The following is a 17,587-nucleotide window of genomic DNA, read 5'->3' on the forward strand; positions in this document are numbered from 1 at the left end:
GGTGTTTTTCTCATCAAGAATCTAAATAGATGTGTGTCTTGTTCACATTTGCAGTGTGGCCAGCTCCTGGGAGATCACGTGCTCTGCTAAAAGCCCCAGCTTCTGGTCACATGTGATTAGAGGAAAATCTTTGCTTTAATTTTTAAAATATGTAAATGTCTAATGTTCCTGGTTGCAGGAGAGAGCTTGAAAACGTTACCCTAGTAGTGCATCCTGAAGGCTAGGAAACCAGAAGACAATTTAATTTTTTTTAATTGACTTAAAAATCATTAAAACTAATGATTTTGTGGATGCTTGGGATTGACATCTGGGCTCCTGGTGCTTTTCACTTGTAGGTGCTCATGCACTTTCACACTGTTGCAAATGTTGGCCGGGTGCCCAGCAACTGTACCTAACTGGCAGAAATCTTACCAGCCGTTCAGGCCTCTGTAGCCTTAGAAAATAGGCCAGGAGGTTAGTAACTAATCATTCTGAGGAGTTGGGCAATTCTGGAGGTTTGTTACTGACACAATCTTGTTCTCTGAACTTCATAGTGCAGGCAGCTGCCCTTTTCTAGTCAAAGCACATGCTGCCTGCTAAGGAGGAGAAAACCACTGGGGAGAGCACAGGGTGTTTATCTTGCTTGAGGCCTCTTGTTTTGCTCCCTTAAATGCAGGCGGTGCTGGGTGAGAGGAAAACAGAGCATGGCAGTCCCTCCAGGATGGATTTGCTCACTTATTAAACATCACCCATATCTGTTTGTCCCTGTTTAAATGCTGGCGGGGCATATCTGTTGTGTCACTTCCTGTGACATATTGACTAATGTGTTTTGTCTCCCTCTAGTGGCTGGGTCCACGTACAGCCCCAGTGTCCAACCTGTGGCCCTTGTGAGTTGAAGTGTGCTCCCTGAGCCATGGTCTGTTGTGGGTTTTTTTTGTTTTTTGCGTTTGTTTGTTTGTTTTTAAAGCTGCAGGGTTTAAATAAGCCCAGTTGCTACAGGGAGACAGAACGGGGGTGCTACCTATCCCCAACCATCTCCCACTGCTTCCCCCTGTAGCAGCTGCAGTGTGAGCCAGGAATGCTGTGAGTGGCTGATGTTGCAGTTGCTCAGCACTGCCCCAGCTGGTGGCCCACTGCATTGCGGGGGAAGGAGGTGAGAGTGGTTGGTTTTGCTCTGCTGCTGGGCTGTGGGAGCCCAAGGGAGAGGAGGGTTACTGGCTCTGCCTGAGCCAAGGGATACTCCTGGCCTCTGGGGGAGAGTGGAGGTACCGTGTGCCATCGTAGGAGAGGTGAGGAAAGAGGAGAAGCTGAAAACCAATTAATTACTGTGCCCTGCTTCTTTGCCATAATTCCCATTTGAGCAGCTTTGGGGTTGCTCTGCCTTTTGCCAAATGACAGCTGCCTCCTAGAGATCACATGCCAGCTGGAGACAGCCAGAAACCAGCTACTCCCCCTAACATTGCAGGACTTGCAAAGAGGGAGGTAGAGGAGCCAGCTACGCTGGCTCTGTGCCAATGGGGACTGTCTTACGGGGGGGGGGGGGGGGAATTGGACTTCTCTTCCCTTTGTTCCACCGGAGCAGCACAAAGGATGCAGATCAGGACCCAGAATTACCTCCCAAATTATAAACTATGGTCCCTTGACCTTGTGTGTCACAATATGTTCAGCCTTCAAGCTGCCAAAGTGGGGAACCACTGACTTAGAGGATAAAAACCTACTACTGCCGCTAGCTAATGGAGCTACTCCCTTAACTCAAGTGGCAGGGGCCTGTGCTTTGGTACAAAAGTTTCTGGATTCAAACCCTACAGAAAAGAGTTGTTACATTTCCACAGCAGAGAGGGAGGGTGGTTCAGGGGTTAGGATATCTGCTAGCAATCTGAGTTCATTTCTTGCTCTGCCACAGACTTTCTGGATGACCTTGGGCAAGTCATTTATCTCTCTCTGTCTCAGAGCTCTATGTGTACAACGGGGTAACAGCACTGCCCTGCTTCACAGGGGTATTATGAGGCGCTCAGGTTCTCCAAGTAGTAAAGGTGAGATAAAATCACAAGATGGTGACACTGAGGCAGCCTTACAACCGGGACAGAAAATGGCCATGCAGCTTCGTCTGGAAACAAATGAGGGACGCAGCCTTATAGAAATACTGAATTTTTTTTACGTGCAAAAAGTTAAATAGTGGACACTATTAGAAAAGCCAGCTTGTTAGGGCATGCTGAATTCTGGCTACAACATCCAATACTCACGCCTCAGACTAATCTCATGTTACACAAAACCTTCCCCGACAACTGCAGCCCGCAGCGTAGGCAGTGAAGTGAAAGATGTAGCTCCAGAGAGATTGGCCCAGCCTGCTTTCTGCCCCCATGCTAAGAGGTCCAGGCTGGTAAGACAGTGATGCTAAACCAGAGGGCACGAGGGACCTCCCCAGAAGGCATGGGCTGTGCAACCACTAGGCAAGGAATTCCAATGGTATTTTACACCAGCTCAAGCTTTCATCCAGGTAAGGATCAGCCCACTGATACAGGCCAGACCAGACCAACCCAGCGGCTGATCTAGTTTGGTAGCCTGTCTCCTGGCTATGCTGAAACAGAGCTACAGTCCATCCAGCGCTAGGAGCTCACCTCTGAGAATCTCAGAAATCTATGGTGGGATGGGACCTCAAGCCCAGCCCCCTGCTCTGAGTTAGGACCAAGTAAACCTAGCCCACCCCTGGGTGGTGTTTGTCCAACCTGCCTTAAAAGCCTCCGTTGGAAGCCTATTCCAGAGCTTAACTGTCCTTAGAGTTAGAAAGCCTTTCCTAATATCTAACCTAAATCTCGCTCCCTGCAGATTAAGCCCACTTCTTGTCTTACTGCCAGTGGACATGAGCAGTGATCATAGCCTTTTATAATAGTGCTGAACATACCTGGAGACTGTGATCAGGTCACCAACTTCCCCCCACGTCTTCAGACTAAACATGCCCTGGTGTTGCAGAAGGTGTCAGTTACACAGCATGGCCTGGTGGTCAGGGCAGTGGATAAGGAGCTAGGAGACCTGGGTTTATGTCTGACTCAGCTGTGTGACCTTGGACAAAGTCACTTCCTCTCTCAGGGCCTCTTTTCTTTCCCATCCTTTGTTGGGCTAGATTGGGTCTGTCTCTCACTACACGTCTGTGCAGTACCTGGCACAATGGGGCCCTGATCTCAGGGCAGGCCTGAAGGGGCTGCTGGAACTGATGTTGATAATAATGCACAGCATTGTGTGGAGGTGTATGCCTTGGGGGAGATCTTCCTGCCCACTGGCTGGTGATGAACCCATGCCTGGAAGTTGTAGGCAGGTTGGGAATCCTAGATTTAGCCTCAGCCTATGTGATCCAGTGCTTGAGGCGACGTGACCACAAGTTAGAAATAGGCATCGTTGCCGATGTGCGGACTGTTAAAACCAGCATCCCACACTTAAAATAAGGCCCTGGATAAAACTCCAGAGCTCTTCCCCCCTCCCCCCCCCGGGTGGTGTCTTGCCAGCCTAGGCCGCCATGACGTTCTGGATGCTCAGCTGCTCCTTGAGGCGCTGCAGCTGGGCCAGAGTGATGTTGTTGCCCCCACACACAATGATCACCAGGGAGCCCAGGGCATGGACCAGTTTCCCCTCTGCCTGCAGCTTCTGCACCACGCCGCTGTAGACGGCAGCCAGCGCCGCCCCACAGGCTGGCTCCACCAGGATCTTCTCGTCGTCTGCACGGGGGGGAGGGAGGAGAGATGGGGAGGGGCTAGCTGGTGGTCACTCGCCTATTACACATCCGCTTGGGGCAGGAGGCCTCAGCTAGCAGGGGTGGGGGGTGACAGAGCTGGCTGCCCTGGGTAGTGAGCTCGCTGCTGGCCCATGAACTGGGAGGGGTCCCTGGTTCATGGACTCAGTTGCACTCACTATCTGCTTCAAGGCGCTGATTGGGGGGGAAAAGTTGGACTTGATCCATGACAGCTCTCTGGGGAAGGGCCAATGGAGAGAACAAGCCACAAATGGGACTGGAAAAACTTGTGGTGGGCTCACTCTTCTCTCCCGAGGGCAAAGCTTGGAGAGAACGACCTGTTTGATCATGGTCAAAGCAGCCACTGCTCTCCCCTGCATTCAGGGACACACAGGGCCTAACTGACTACCCCCTGGGGTAACGAGAACATCAGGGGGTGCTCTCACTCGCTCTCTGTCGGATTCCCCTCCTCCGCACCATGAGTGAAACAGTCCATTTCTGAGAGAGGAAGCAGGGAGGGGATAGGGTCAGTGCATGGAGGGAACTTTACATTAGCCGGTCAGGGACTTGGGGACAGCTGTGGCTCTAGGGAACACAGCAGGTTGCAGGAGAGGAGTTCTCATTGGCAGTCACAGGATGCATTGTCCCTTTAAGAGGCAGGGGGACCAGTTCCCTGTGCAGCTTCTCAGTGGGGCCAATTTAGCCTATCTGGTGCAACTTCAGTTGGTGACATGTCCCAGCTGGGTGGGGCCAGGCATGCTTTCTATAAAGAGGACCCAGGCTGAGAGAAGGTCTCTGCTGGCCCCCTCTGGTTTTAGAGAGACAGATGTGCCTGGAGCAAAGGCCTGGGTGGCAGTGGGCAGAAAGAATCTCGGAGGAAAGCCCTGGGGGGTGGGGAATTGTTTGGGGCTCAGGTTTAAAAGCCAATGCATGGGGAGGACTATTTAAAAGCTTCATTTGTCAGGGGGACTGGGAAGGGGAGAATCCGGTGCTCCTGCACATCAGGAAGGGGAGTGGCCCGAGATTTAGGAAGGATCTGGAGAAGCAGTCCCATGTGAAATTTTTGTTAAGAGTATGGTTCGGGCTGGGAGAGGGCCCCTGTAACCTAACCTGGCCAGGTTCTTCCAGTGGGTTTTAAAACACCCTGTCAGCTGTGGGGGAACACTTTTCACAAAGTGATCACTCTATAGATGACCTCTCAGCACTCCTCATCAAAGGAAACCTGCACAACCCTTTCGAAAGGTGAGCCGGGGAACTTAAAATTCAGGATTTTGCTAGGTACTAAAAACCATGGACTGAACAGACATACTGGATTTATGGCTTATTACAGCAATCTGTAACCCGCTAACAACGCCCCCCAGTTGCCTTCTCTCCCTTTCTCCCATGCTTGGAAGGGTGTAAATGGGCCACCTTATGTTGAGTGGTCCCCTGAAATAAGAGTTAACTACTTATGCTAAATAATCTGTTCCACCTTGTGTTTAGCTCTGACACTTGTTCCCCAGACCTGAAGAAGAGCTGTGTCTGTTTAGCTTGAAAGTTTGTCTTTCTCACCAACAGAAGCTGGTCCAATGAAAGCTATGACCTCACCCACATTGTCTCTCTAGTCTAATGGGCTCTATAATGATTTGTGAGACCTGCAGGGATGTGTACCTGCCATTAGGAGGCAGCAGGAGGCCTTGGCCTCTTACAGGCACAATCTGGTGCTGGGGCAGCACCTGCTTGAGGGTGGACAGAAGGGAGATGGTCAGGGAGGTGGTCAGCCATTGTGTGTGGATGAATTGGCAAATGAATGGGACACAGACAGTCCTTGCCATGCTGTACGACTAGAACCCCTGGCCATGGTCAGCGGGGCTGTTTTAAATGTTTCTGTTCACCTTTGGGGAGCAGCAGTGTCCTGGGAAAAAAGGTCTCTCCTTTGGCATGTCGCTGTCTGTGAGTGTGGGGAGCCTCACGCACAGGGAGGGGACTGTTACATACCCACAAATTTTTCGATGGCCATGACTGCCTCCTGGTCCGTGACGACCTCTGAGAAGACTGGGTGTTCTCGGGCCAGCTTCAATGTCTCCGCTCCTACCGTCTTTGCCCCAAGTGTCTTTGCGACGCTGCAGCCAGGAAAGGAGAAGAGGAAAGAGACGCATCAGCTGGTGATAAGGGAGTCCCCACAGCATACCCTTGTAAAGTCAGCACTCCCTATCCTTGCAAGCATGCAGGCAGCCAGTTTTTTTCAAGCAGGGCCCTGTGGGATCTTGTGGTGGAGTCCCCACTGACCCCCACATTCCCCTTGCCAAAGCAGGGATCCCTGCATTCATGCTGCATCTCTCTGTGCTGCTACCACATTTGGGTAGCACTGAGCAATCCTTTGTTCGAGCATCTTCCCTTGGCCCCTGTCTCTGATTGGACAGACAGACCTTTCAGGTTCTCCCTTGCTGCCATCGGGTGTCCGTGGCATGAGTTACCTCCTGGTGAAGCCTGGTTCCTACCTCTCCCTAGAGCACAAAGGAGCTTAATTTTGTAGATCTGGGCCCAAGTGCTTACCCCCATCTGCAGTACCCAGAGAACTTTGCCCCCGGCTGCCCCTGTGGGGCAGCATTGTTGTGCTATGCACAGGAGGGGGCTGGGTGGAAGAACCCCATGGGAGAAGTAAGCCAAACCAAAATAGCATCCATGACATGTAGGTTGCAGAGTAGAGAACAGGGAGGGGATTCGTGAGCCTGCCGCCTCAAGTCTCTCCTCCATCAGACCCCAAGCCGTGGTTCTGCCTAGCCCACCCCAAGCCATGGCTCCTCTCCCTTAACATCCGGTCACAGGCCAAGTGCTCCAGTTCGTCGTCCTCCCCTCACTCACCTGGTGATTTCTGGCAGTGTCACCAGCTGTCCAGCAGCCATGGCAGCATTCAGGCTGTGCGCCCCTTTGGTCTCCATGGCAACAATGGGCACATCCTCCCAGCCCACCTCACGGAGACCCTGGACCACTCCGCACAGCATCCCACCGCCTCCCACAGACAGGGCCAGCGCCCCAGGCTTGGAGTCCAAGTGTTCCTTCAGCTCCTTCACTATGGACGTGTGGCCTTCCCTACAAGGAGATAGCAAGAGAGATTGGGACCAGGGGAAGGGAAGGCCATGGCTAGAGATGACCCGAGATCAACAGTCCTGACCTCGTTTCTCTATAAGAGCCTGGAAAATACAGGTCTTGATTTTTTTTCGGCAACACCAGTGTCATCCCACTGAGTTCAGTGGAGTTACTGTTGGTTCACTCCAACATCAAAGAAGCTGGGTCTCCCCTAGTCTGGGATACTTTGGTTTAGCAGCCTGAGACAATTTCAGCTTTGAAAGGCTGCACTCCAGAGTCACGCGGCTCAGGCTGCATCTCGCTGCCTGTGGGGATGAGTGACACCTCAGAACAGGCCCAGCCGTGAGAACTAGAAGGCAAGGGGTTGTGTGAACAAGCAGGCTGAGGTCCCGCCTCCGTCCAGGATAGGAGGACCCCTCTCGGTCTTCCCAGCTATAGCTATAGCTTCTAAAGCACTTTTCATAATGGTACTGAGACACACCTGTTGTTTTTAGGGCAGGGGTGGGGCATATCAGTGCAGTGGTGCTGGTGAAGCCCAGGTCTGAACAAACATGGAAATGGGCATGGATTCCCTTTCTTATGTCCTTTAGCTCCCAACCCAGGTTCAATGCACAGCTATCCAGGCTAGGCTGGTGGCAGCAGCTTCTGTGTATGTGCTCATTTTAGAAATTCACCATGTGGTGCATGTGGTCAATAGATGCTCACGCTCTGTCCAGCAAACTTCATGCTGGATCCCATGCCTGGTGCGCCAAGAGATGGTGGCCACACTAATGCAGTCCAAGCAGAGAGTGGACTTCTGCCACAGCACCACCTCTTGTTAGATTGTCCACCCCCTTGTGTGCAACACAGAATGACCTTGCTGGGGCTGCATGCAGTCAGATTTAATCTTGGCCCATGGTTACTCAGGCTAGCAGGGATGTTAATAGGCAGCAATGGCTAAAACAAAGCCTTCCAGCCTCTGGTGTCCCCCCGTCCCTCATGCCACATACCAGATGAGGGGATCATCGAAAGGGGGCACATAGACCCAGCCAGGGTTGTTCTTCACCAGCTCCTTGGCTTGTTCTATGGTCTCATCCAGCATCTGCAGAGAAGAGACGTTTTATTAGTCATTCATGGTGGCTTACAGACAGAACCATGAACTTCACAGCCCGTGGAGCAGCTCCCTCTACAGATCTGTCCCAGACTTGGCTCTGGGACATGGTGGGAGAAGATAGTGAGGCTCTCACCCCAGGCAGACAGTCTGCTCTCTTTTGTATACCCCCTTACCCAGACATGCACATACCTACCTCTCCCACAATGCAGACAGTGGCCCCCTCATCCTTCAGCCGCTCGATGGTGAAAGCTGGTGTGGATGTGGGCACGAGGATGGTGGCTGGGATGCCCAGTTTCCTGGCAGAGTAGGCAGCTGCCAGGCCAGCATTGCCACCTAAAAGCAACCACATTGGGCCTCATGGTTTCCTGCATCCCATCATGCAGTAGAAGTCACGGTGCTGCCTCTGGTGCCTCCCAAAGCAGTGTGTCCCTCTGCCGTCTTCTCGTTCTGCCCTCCCCAAGCCTTGGGGCTGCCCAGGAGTTTCAGGAGGTGTGGGAATCTTGCAGCACCCCAACGGGTAGACAGTGTCAGGGTATGGTGGGGAGGATTGTTCCGTCCCAGGAACTCAACATTGCATTTCCCATGTTACCAAAGATGTCTAAAGCCCTGTTGCTACCCTGGCATGACCCACACCAATACCATCACTGGGGCTTCTCTTCCCTTGGCAATAGTCCCACCACTAGCAGCACCAGCCAGCAGGGGAAGCCTGGATTTGGATTCCTGGGCATCCTTGTGGGCATTATTTACATCCAGGCACAAGGAGAGGAGCCAGTGCCCGTGAGTTTCTGGGGCAGTTTGGGCTTAGGTGTGACACAGCCACCAGCCACCTCAGGGAGCCAGGGCCTGGGTTGGTGTTTCTCACCTGAGGAGCATACGAAGCGTTCACAGCCTCTTTCCGCCCACTGTGGAGACAAAGCAAGAGGAAGGAGTGAGTGGGAGTGAACGTGGCCACAGCTGGTAACCGCACGAGAACAGCTCCTCTCTCGGCAGCCTAGCCCCTCCAACCCCTTTGATATTTCAGGTCATTCTCCTCGGGGGCTCCTTTTATGCCTCTCGTTGGCCCCTTCTGTAGAGTCTCTGTGTTGCCATCAAAGCAGCCATGACCACGCAAGACCAGGCAACAGCCTCCCTTCTGCTCCCGCAGCCCCAGTAATGTGGAGCCTCAGCAATTTCCACCCTCCTCTTCCAGTCTGAGAGCAGACGGTTAGGTGGGTGCATGCCCAGGATCAGGTATCCACTATGGAACTGCTGTAGTCTGCTGCTCAACGGCAGTCAGTTGGATGCATTGAAGAGATGTAGGGAGCATAGCTAGTGTCCCCTCCAGGTGGGCACAGGAATCCAGGCCAGGCTCTTCCCCTCCTAGGGGTTACACCAGAGTCCGTTCCAGGTAGGTACAGGAATCTAGGCCAGGTTATCCTCAGTCACCCCTAGTTAGAGGTCAGGCTTCCAATGAGCCAGTGCTCCCTACAGTATATGGGATTGCTGCAAAGAATGCCCAAACTGGATTGCTGTGCCGGCTACAAACGGATCCCGGATTTCCAGCTACCCCCGGTCTCTCTGCCTCCTCCCACCTGCCCCCCGCCAGCAATGGCCCATTCCAGCTTGGCTCTGCAATCTTCTTCCCCCACCAGTCGAACACTGTGCCCTTGCCACTGCCGCTCAGAGTCCTTACCGTTTTACAGAGGTGGCCGATGCCCCGGATTTTAAAGGAGCCTGTGGGCTGAGCATTGTCCAGCTTCAGGTAGACATTGGTGCCAGCCACCTTGGAGAGCGGGACGCTGTCCCTTAGGGGGGTGTTCACATACAAGCTCCTGGCAGAAGTCATGCTGGGCTCTGAGGGAATAAGGGAAATAAGACCCCTCATCAGGACCCTGGGTATTCTGTGGGTTTACCGTGGAACCCACCTCTTGCTATGGATTTATGCTCCAGGGTCTCAGCTCCCATTTTATAGAGGTGTGAGCTGCCCATTCATTTCAACGAACTGTTAACTCTGAAGGCTAATAATGGCTCAAGTGTCAGGATGGTTAACTGTTTCACTGCTGATCATTTCAGCTAATTTATTTATGCCTCACCTCCAAATTACCTCCTCCCCAGGCATTAAAAGCCTCAACTCCCCCAATCCAACTGTTCCAGCTTCTCCTTTCTCCCAGGTGGACAATGCAAAAAAAATCTGTGTCACAATGAAAGGGTGGAACCAACATCAAATAAACAGATTTAATCTAAGACAAATGGGGGTAGGGAGGTTTGCTGCACTGAGTGGCTCATTCATTTCCCTATTTAATTAATTAAGCCCCATCCATATTCTAAATGCAGTGAAGAGGCCACATAGTTACTGGGCTGACTCACAAGTGCTACAGCAACCAGGGGATCTTGGTGCAGAATCTACACTCAACTTGCCCTGGGGTACATGGGTCCCTGCCTAAAATGTCACCCTCCCAAGGCTCTCTCTGGCCACCTCTATCCAACCGTTGTGGCCTCAGGTCCATCCACTCCTTCTTCTCAGCTCTTGGTGTAGATCTGATCCCCTCTGTGCTCTCCAGCTGCAGGCCACGCTGGACTGTGTCTGCTGGACTTGTCCGAGTCCCATTCTCTCTGTAGATTTTAACATTAAAAACTTTCTTTGCCCCTTAGCTTATGGCTCCCTTTGGCTAAGTGCTTTGTGACCCTGTGTGTGAAAGATGTCATCCAGGATGAATTGCACTGGGGGGAATGGGATATGGAGCCTTTCAGCTTGAGGGGCCAAATCCAGACCCGGCCTGAATGCCACTCCCATGTGACCCCAGGTCAGTCAATAGATTGTATCCCGAGCCTCATCATTCATTTGTGTCTTTCTTCCACTCCTGTCCTGTTTTCCACATGGCCTGCTAGGCCATGTCTGCCATGTTTCTGCCCTCACTCACCCTTTGATTCTCTCCTCAAAACACAGCAAGGCCTATAAACCCAACTTTCCCCCTCAATGATGGGCAGTAAATGACACCCCCAAAACAGACCATGGACCTAATAGGATGCCTGTGTAACATCCCCACCACAGGCCATCAGCAGGATTTCAAATTGGGGCCTCCAGGACCAAAAAAAGTCCTTGCTGCTGCCACTTGAGTTAGAGTAGCTTAACTGCGGTAGTGGGCTTTTATCCTCTACATGGACCAGCCACTAGAGGGGGACATAAGACACTTGGTCAGCATGGTTAACCTGGCACACTCAAGCACTGCCCCCCATCCCTTGTCTTTCTGTATGTCTGGAAGGTAGGTTCTTTAGAGGGCAAAGACCTCCCTTCATTTTTCGCTACAGTCTCCGTAGAATGCACAGAATTGATATATCAGTGGAGCTGGTCAAAAAATGCTAAGTTTTTTTTCTTCTATCGGGGGGGAGGTGAAATTGAAATTGTTTTCATTTTGTGCTTATTTTTTCAACAGAATTTTAGGGATTTTTATAACTATATAAAAATACTTTTGGGGTTTTCTCCCCCTTTTTGCTTTTTCCTGTCCCCGCCTCCAAAAGAAACACATAAATGTTTCTCAGTTTTCTTTGAAAAATTTCAGCCAAACAAAAAAAATTTTATTTGGTCAAAAAGCCATTGTTTGGTGGTGGGGGTGGGGGTGAAGGGGAAGTTGTCATTTTTAAAAATTTTTTTTTACCAACTCCATGAATCATTGATTATTAGTAAATAGTAGATCTGGCCAGTAATATGGTTTTCCTGATCTATGAAAGCTTTTGCGATATCAAAAAAATTTCCCTTCCCAAATCAGGACAAAAAGTAAAACTTGAAACTTAACACAAATTCAAAATCTGAAACAAATTTTGATTCTGGTCAATTTACATGTTTTGTTCCAATTTTGACCATTTTTTTACTTCTAATTAGCTTAAAAGTTGAAACAAAGTTATTCTGAGTGGGAAAACTGGGATTTTTTTATTTAGAATATGTTGAAATGAAACATTTTGGCAATTTTGAAGCTTTGTTTAAAAAAAATTTCAGTTGAAAAATTTCTCAAGACTGACCTTTTCCCAGAAAAAGTTTCAGTTTTGACAAATCAGCATTTTCAGATGGACAGATGTTTTGGTGAAAAATTCCCAACCAGCTGCAGTGATCCTGTGTAGCATTCCCACCCAGCTATGTGTGGAATGACATAGGGGTTTTTGTCCCGTTCCGTCACCAGAGCCCATCACCCTAGCTGGGCCTAGTTCACATCTAGGCAGAGGACTGACCGTACCATGGTTCTGAACTCCTGTCTCGTCCCAGAAGTGGAGGCAGAGACACAGTGTTGGGGCATGTGTGTGTGAAACTAACCCTGCTACTGCCCGCTGCATCTGTCTTGTGACGTGAGGCCAACCAGGGGACTTCATTCTGAGCCCATGAATTGTGGCTCCATAGACATGCACAAGGCTAAGATCCTGCTGCTAACTCAGGGACAGCCTATTTGCAGGGGAGACACCATCTCTGAGCTGAAAGAATTCCCCTCTCCCTTCCCCCCCCCCCGCATTGCAATGCTGCTGGAAACCATTCTCTTAGCTCTGGACCTTAACTCAGTGCCATCCCATTTACAGCTTATCCCTCTGGAGAATCATTTGTCAGGGGAAATACACAAACAGATCATCTCTGTTAAGGCAAATGGCTTGGCACGTGTGGCTGGGACAGAGGGTGGGGGCGGGGGGAAGAGAGATGACTACACCATTGCCCCACAGCATCTGCTCTGGCCATCCGGCTGACTGTGGCTCCAAAGTGAGTCCTTCTTGGTTAGACAGGCAATGGCAGAGATGCAGGGACTTGTGAGTTAAAAGCTGGAAAAGGAAGGGAGGAATAAGGGGAGGGGTCCCCAGAAATCCAGCAGGGAAACAGAGACATTCTTTGGAATCCTGTTTATTACTGTTAAAAGTGTGCAGAGCACCATGGAGATGCTGACTCCACATAGGTTTGAGCAGCTACCTAGCACGTCACAGGAACCCGATCAATAATTACTGGATTTGCACTGGACAAAACAGTTGAGAGCCAGTTTTGTGCAGAAGCGGCCACTTATTCTGGCCTAAAAGACATCTCAGGTCAGGCACCAAAGAAACCGAGACAATCAAAAAATCAGGGGCCAGTTTTGAAAAGGATTGTCCTTCGTCTTCAAAGATCTTCAGCTGCTAAGATGATGGAAGCAGAATAGGTAAGTAGGAGCACTTCAGAAACCTTCCCTAATTCATCTTACCAAACCTCTCTTCTGAAGCTTTAATTCAGCCTTCCAACAGCCCTGCGAGCCAGAGAATTGCTGTTATCATCAATGCGTAGATGGTGAAACTGAGGCATGGAGTGATAAAATCACTTGCCCACGACCCTGGAAGGAGTCAGTGTCAGAGCTGGGATTAGAACACAAGTGCTCCCAGCCCTGTGCTCCAATCTCACCTTCCTATGTATTTATTAGTAACAGATAATAATCTCATTGTGTGCTGGGAAAGGAAGAAAGTGAGGCACTTACCGGTTAGCGTTAAAGCAGAGCTAATGTATGCCCTGATGGCTTATAGCTGCAGCTGTTCAGTGCAGGAGTGAGCAAGGCTGCCGGTCTCCTGTGGTCCCTTCTCAGCAGCTAGGGTAATCTGTGGAGTCACTGTCTCATTGGAGGATGCTAGTCCTTTGGCAAGTTTTATAGGCCCATGGTTTTTGCTTGGTGGCCAATTGGGGAATGGGGCACCCCCCCACACCTCCTCGTCTCTGATGTCATTCCCCTCCCCTGCTCAGCAGAGAGATTCCAGCTAAAGGGGAACCAGCAGCAACAATACCAAAAGGGAAGAGGTCAGGGAGGGAGAATTCTTCAGGCTCTTTGCAAAAGGAAAAGAGCCTATTTCAGGCGCTCCCATGCCAAAAGGAGGGTGACGCACACTGGGGAGGGACATTGCTCAGACAAAGGTTCCTTGAGTCAGATGTTTCTGAGCCGGCTCAAACCAGGCTAAAGAGCCAGGTCTGGAATTATGATTAGGGGGAAAGGCAGGGGGGCCCTTTTGCTTTCACAAGGCCAGCCAGTCCTCTTGCTTTCTCAGATAAATGCACGCAAAGGACTGGAACAGATGAAGGGAGTCCATAAACGGGATCACTGTTTATCCAAACCTGGCTTATTTTTATTCTCTCTCTCCTACCTGCATCTTTCTCTCATTCCCGCTTCCCCATGAGACTTTGGAACGTTTGCATCTCTATAGTTAGCTACTTTTTAAGAGGCAGTGTCATGAAATGATTAAATGGGGTGGGAGGGAGGAGGACAGGCAGGACTCCAGGGTTCTATTTACTCTTGATTTTGTGTGATCAGGGACAAGTCAGTTAGTTTTGCTGGGTCTCCTCCCTCCATCTACCAGCACCTCCAAACTATTTCAAATTAGAAATAACAATAATAATCTCCGTTCATTCCCAGCCTGTAGAAGCAATAGCTGGATTGGTTTGGTATTCTGTTTGAGGAGGGAGGTGACCTAGACAGTGCAGGTGTGCTGAGTAGGAAGAACACACTGAGGGAAAGCTAAGTCAGAGAGATTTTTTGAATTTAGGTCTCAGAATGGTGAGCCTGGGGTCTCTTGTGGCAGAGAGTTCCAAAGTCTATGTTCCAGTTCTTCTGAAAGTTCTGTCTCCTGCATGCCGAGCCTCCCCATATACATTCACAGTTGTGTAGTTCTGCAGGGACGTAGCTGTTCTGTGAGTTGTGATTGTGGTGTTACTCAGGTAGCCTGGGCCAGTCACAGGGAGGGTGCTGAGAATGAGGACGGAAGCCTTGCCCTGGACTCGCTATTCAGTGGGGACATGGTACAGAAAGCAGATACAGGAGGGGACAGCACATGACCTAGCCGGGGGGCTGCTGCATTTTGTCCCAGTTGGTGCTTTTTCAGGGTGTGTTGTAGACATAGAGGGCCGGAGTCTACTCTCACTTATACCACTCTGAGCCTAGTGTCTACCACTGGCTTCCATGAAGATTCACTTCTGATTGACACCGATGTATGGGACGAGAATCTGGCCCAGTGTATTGCAATACACTTGCCCACATGTCACAAGTGTATGGCTCACCGTGGGCAGGTCTCTGACCAATGGGTTGGGATGCAGTCTATGGGTCAGTGGCAGCTGGAAGTGGGTGTTTCGGGTACTTTTTGAGTAGCTAACAGCACTGGAAAGTCCAAAGAGATCATAAGGCCGCAGAAGGATTTGGCAGTGTGAGGGCAGGTACCTCAATGGTAGAGAATGTTGCAGGCTATTATTATTTGCGTTACCATAGTGCCAGCCACGGACCAGTACTTCACTGTGCCAGGCGCTGTACAGACACAGAACAGAAAAGTGATCCCTGCTCCAAGGAGGAGGCAAGTTCTTCAAAGCACTTCTCCCTTCATACTGACATCCCCTCGGTCTTGCCTGCGTTTGGCCTAAGCCAGCTGCTCTTCATTCAGGGTCTGAATTTGGCTGAGCACTGAGGGAGTGCGGAGATGGGGCCGTCGATATCCAGGAGTGCTGTATACTGCTTTCTGCCAGCACTGCAGCCCTGAGCATCTCCCCCCCATGGCCTTATGCAGGTGGCGACTGGGAAAGGGGCTGGGATTGGAGCCCCACTGCTGAGGGCTGTGCAGGTGGTGGACCAGTTGCCCACTTGGGCTGCGAGTCCTGAGCTGTTGATTGGTCCTTCCATTCACCGTTACGGCTTTTTGGGGGTCAGGAATATCCAGTGATTGGCAGAATCAAATGCAAATGTTATTCAACTGGATCAACCTTCTCCACCCTGAATTCTGTACACCTTAACATGTCCCATTGTGTCATTGTCTGGGCTTAAGCAGTAACAATCCCCCCAGGGGAACTGCCCCCTCGCACAGCCCATTGCTCCTGGGCTCGGGGATTCCAGGCCACGGGGCTACTTCAGAGTTGCGTTAGGCCTCTGCCCTATAAGCCTCTGCTGATTGGGACGCTGAACTGCATTACAGGAGGCCTCCGCTGTATCTCATTGTGAGCAGGAGAACGGGGTCCACCAACAAAGCCGATCCCCCAGTTTGTGCCCCGTTGGTTATCTCCATGCTGCTGTCCTCTTGGCTGACGCTGCTTTGCTCCGGGTTTGCTGTGCTGCTGTGGAGTTTGTGGTTCTCAAAGATCGCTCGGGTGCTTTGCTTTCCCCCCAAAGCTGCTGCGAATCAACCTGCAGCAGAAGAGCTGTATTATCTCCTAGGGGAGGGGAATACCCACCTTGAGGCAACAGACAACAGGGGTGAGGTGACTTGCCCAGGGGCACTTAATATCTGTGGCAGACAGAGGTGAAGAATCTGGACTTCCCGATGCCCAGCTCTGTGCTTTAACCACAAGACAATGCTTCCTCCCCTACTGTGCTCCCACACCCTCACCTACAATAGCTCTGCCAGTCTACCTCAGCCCACTGCCCCCCTGCTGCTATTCCTGTCCTGGGTCCCCCACTGCTGATGCCCCTCAAGCTCAGACTCGGCAGCATCTCCGCAGCTTCAGTCCTAGACCCGCCAGAGCAGGATGAGAGTGCAGGGCTCCAGGACTGAGATACTCATGCCCTGGGACCCTCAAGTCTTTAATACCCGGGCCCGAATTCTCAGTGCATGAATGGATACAGAGCAGAGCACTTGGAGAGACTGTTCCAGTGAACAGGCCTTAATTGCGCTGTAGCTTTAAACTATGAGGAGGAGGCATGGGATCCCACGGGTGGCTGCAATGCAAGCGAAGAGTGAAACCTGGCCCGTTTCGTCAGACGCAGGGCACCTGCCACTGGCTGCTGCCCAGGGTGAGTATCTGGGTCTCAAGCCATATCCTTCCTGCTGATCTGTTCAGACGGGAGAAGGGGATTACGGGGCCTGCTGGGGCTGGACTGTGTGGAGGGGACTGAGGAGTTAGGAGGCAAAGGAAAGAACGGGCAGTGGGGACGTTGGACGGACAAGTGGGGATGTTTCATTTCTAATTCGTCCCTCAACCCCAAGGAGGAGCACACACCCTCCTTCCCCCCGCCAGGGCCAGCTCAGAAAAGGCTGCCCTGGGGAAGTCAGGGATTCTCACCCAGCTGATGGAGTGTGATCATTCTGCTCATGCACCATGGGGCAAAGTGCGAGCTGCTGACTGGGGGCCCCCCCAAGGACTCGGGGTCTCTCCCCCTTTATTGCACCTCTCCCCAGCCATCTGTTTAACCGTCAACCTCCATCTACTCTCTTCCCCTGCTTCCACACCTAACATTTCCTCCGGTCTCACCTCTCCCTGCAGGACTGACCCCCCACCCCCAGCTGGCATGGCAGAGCAGTCGAATGCCAGGTGTTGCTCTCTGATCATTGTGCTTTACAGCTGGAGTGGGGGTGGAGGGGAAGCAGGGGCTGCTGGATTTGTTTGTGCCAGCCTTGTTCTCCCTTGGCAACTGGGCTAAGAGAATAAAAGCTCAGCAGGAAACCTGCCCTGAGCCAGGGGCTGAGAGCATGGAGCCCCCTCCGTCTGCTGGGAAGTGCAGGAACAAGGAGACAAGCGATGTCATTTCCTAAGGGATCTTGCACTAAACGGCTTAGACAAATATTTGCTCCTGGCCCTGGGCTGGTCCAAAGGTTTTCCCTCGGACTTCAGCAGGAGCAGGTTGGGAGTCAGTACTCTGAGCTGTCACACACTTTTGACTTCTTAATACCTTGGGATCTGTCCAAGCTCCGTTGGCAGGGATGGGAATTTAAGGTAGTCTGTGCCTCACAGAGAAATAAACCAGACAGTGGGAAGCAGCTGTGAACTTTAGAGGTGATTATTA

General features: G+C 51.4%; 1 protein-coding gene across 1 annotated transcript; it reads right to left on the bottom strand.

Moving 5' to 3' along the window:
• Positions 1-2,111: 2,111 nt before the first annotated feature.
• LOC119843740 (L-serine dehydratase/L-threonine deaminase) lies at positions 2,112-13,680 on the bottom strand. Its single transcript, XM_038373537.2, has 8 exons — positions 13,319-13,680; positions 9,538-9,698; positions 8,728-8,767; positions 8,059-8,198; positions 7,762-7,853; positions 6,548-6,775; positions 5,681-5,805; positions 2,112-3,689 (listed from the first exon to the last, which is right to left on the bottom strand). The coding sequence occupies exons 2-8, from the start codon at positions 9,688-9,690 to the stop codon at positions 3,481-3,483; spliced, it is 987 nt and encodes a 328-aa protein (XP_038229465.1). The 5' UTR covers positions 9,691-9,698; positions 13,319-13,680; the 3' UTR covers positions 2,112-3,480.
• Positions 13,681-17,587: the final 3,907 nt, after the last annotated feature.

Source organism: Dermochelys coriacea, chromosome 15 (genome assembly GCF_009764565.3).
Source record: "Dermochelys coriacea isolate rDerCor1 chromosome 15, rDerCor1.pri.v4, whole genome shotgun sequence".
Lineage (NCBI taxonomy): Eukaryota > Metazoa > Chordata > Testudines > Dermochelyidae > Dermochelys > Dermochelys coriacea.

Coding starts and splice junctions, on each gene's coding strand:
- LOC119843740 (XM_038373537.2), bottom strand. CDS start 9,690: ATGACTTCTGCCAGGAGCTTGTATGTGAACACCCCCCTAAGGGACAGC. Junction 8,768..9,537: donor TCGGCCACCTCTGTAAAACG/GTAAGGACTCTG, acceptor TTGTCTCCACAG/TGGGCGGAAAGAGGCTGTGA. Junction 5,806..6,547: donor ACACTGCCAGAAATCACCAG/GTGAGTGAGGGG, acceptor TCCTGGCTGCAG/CGTCGCAAAGACACTTGGGG.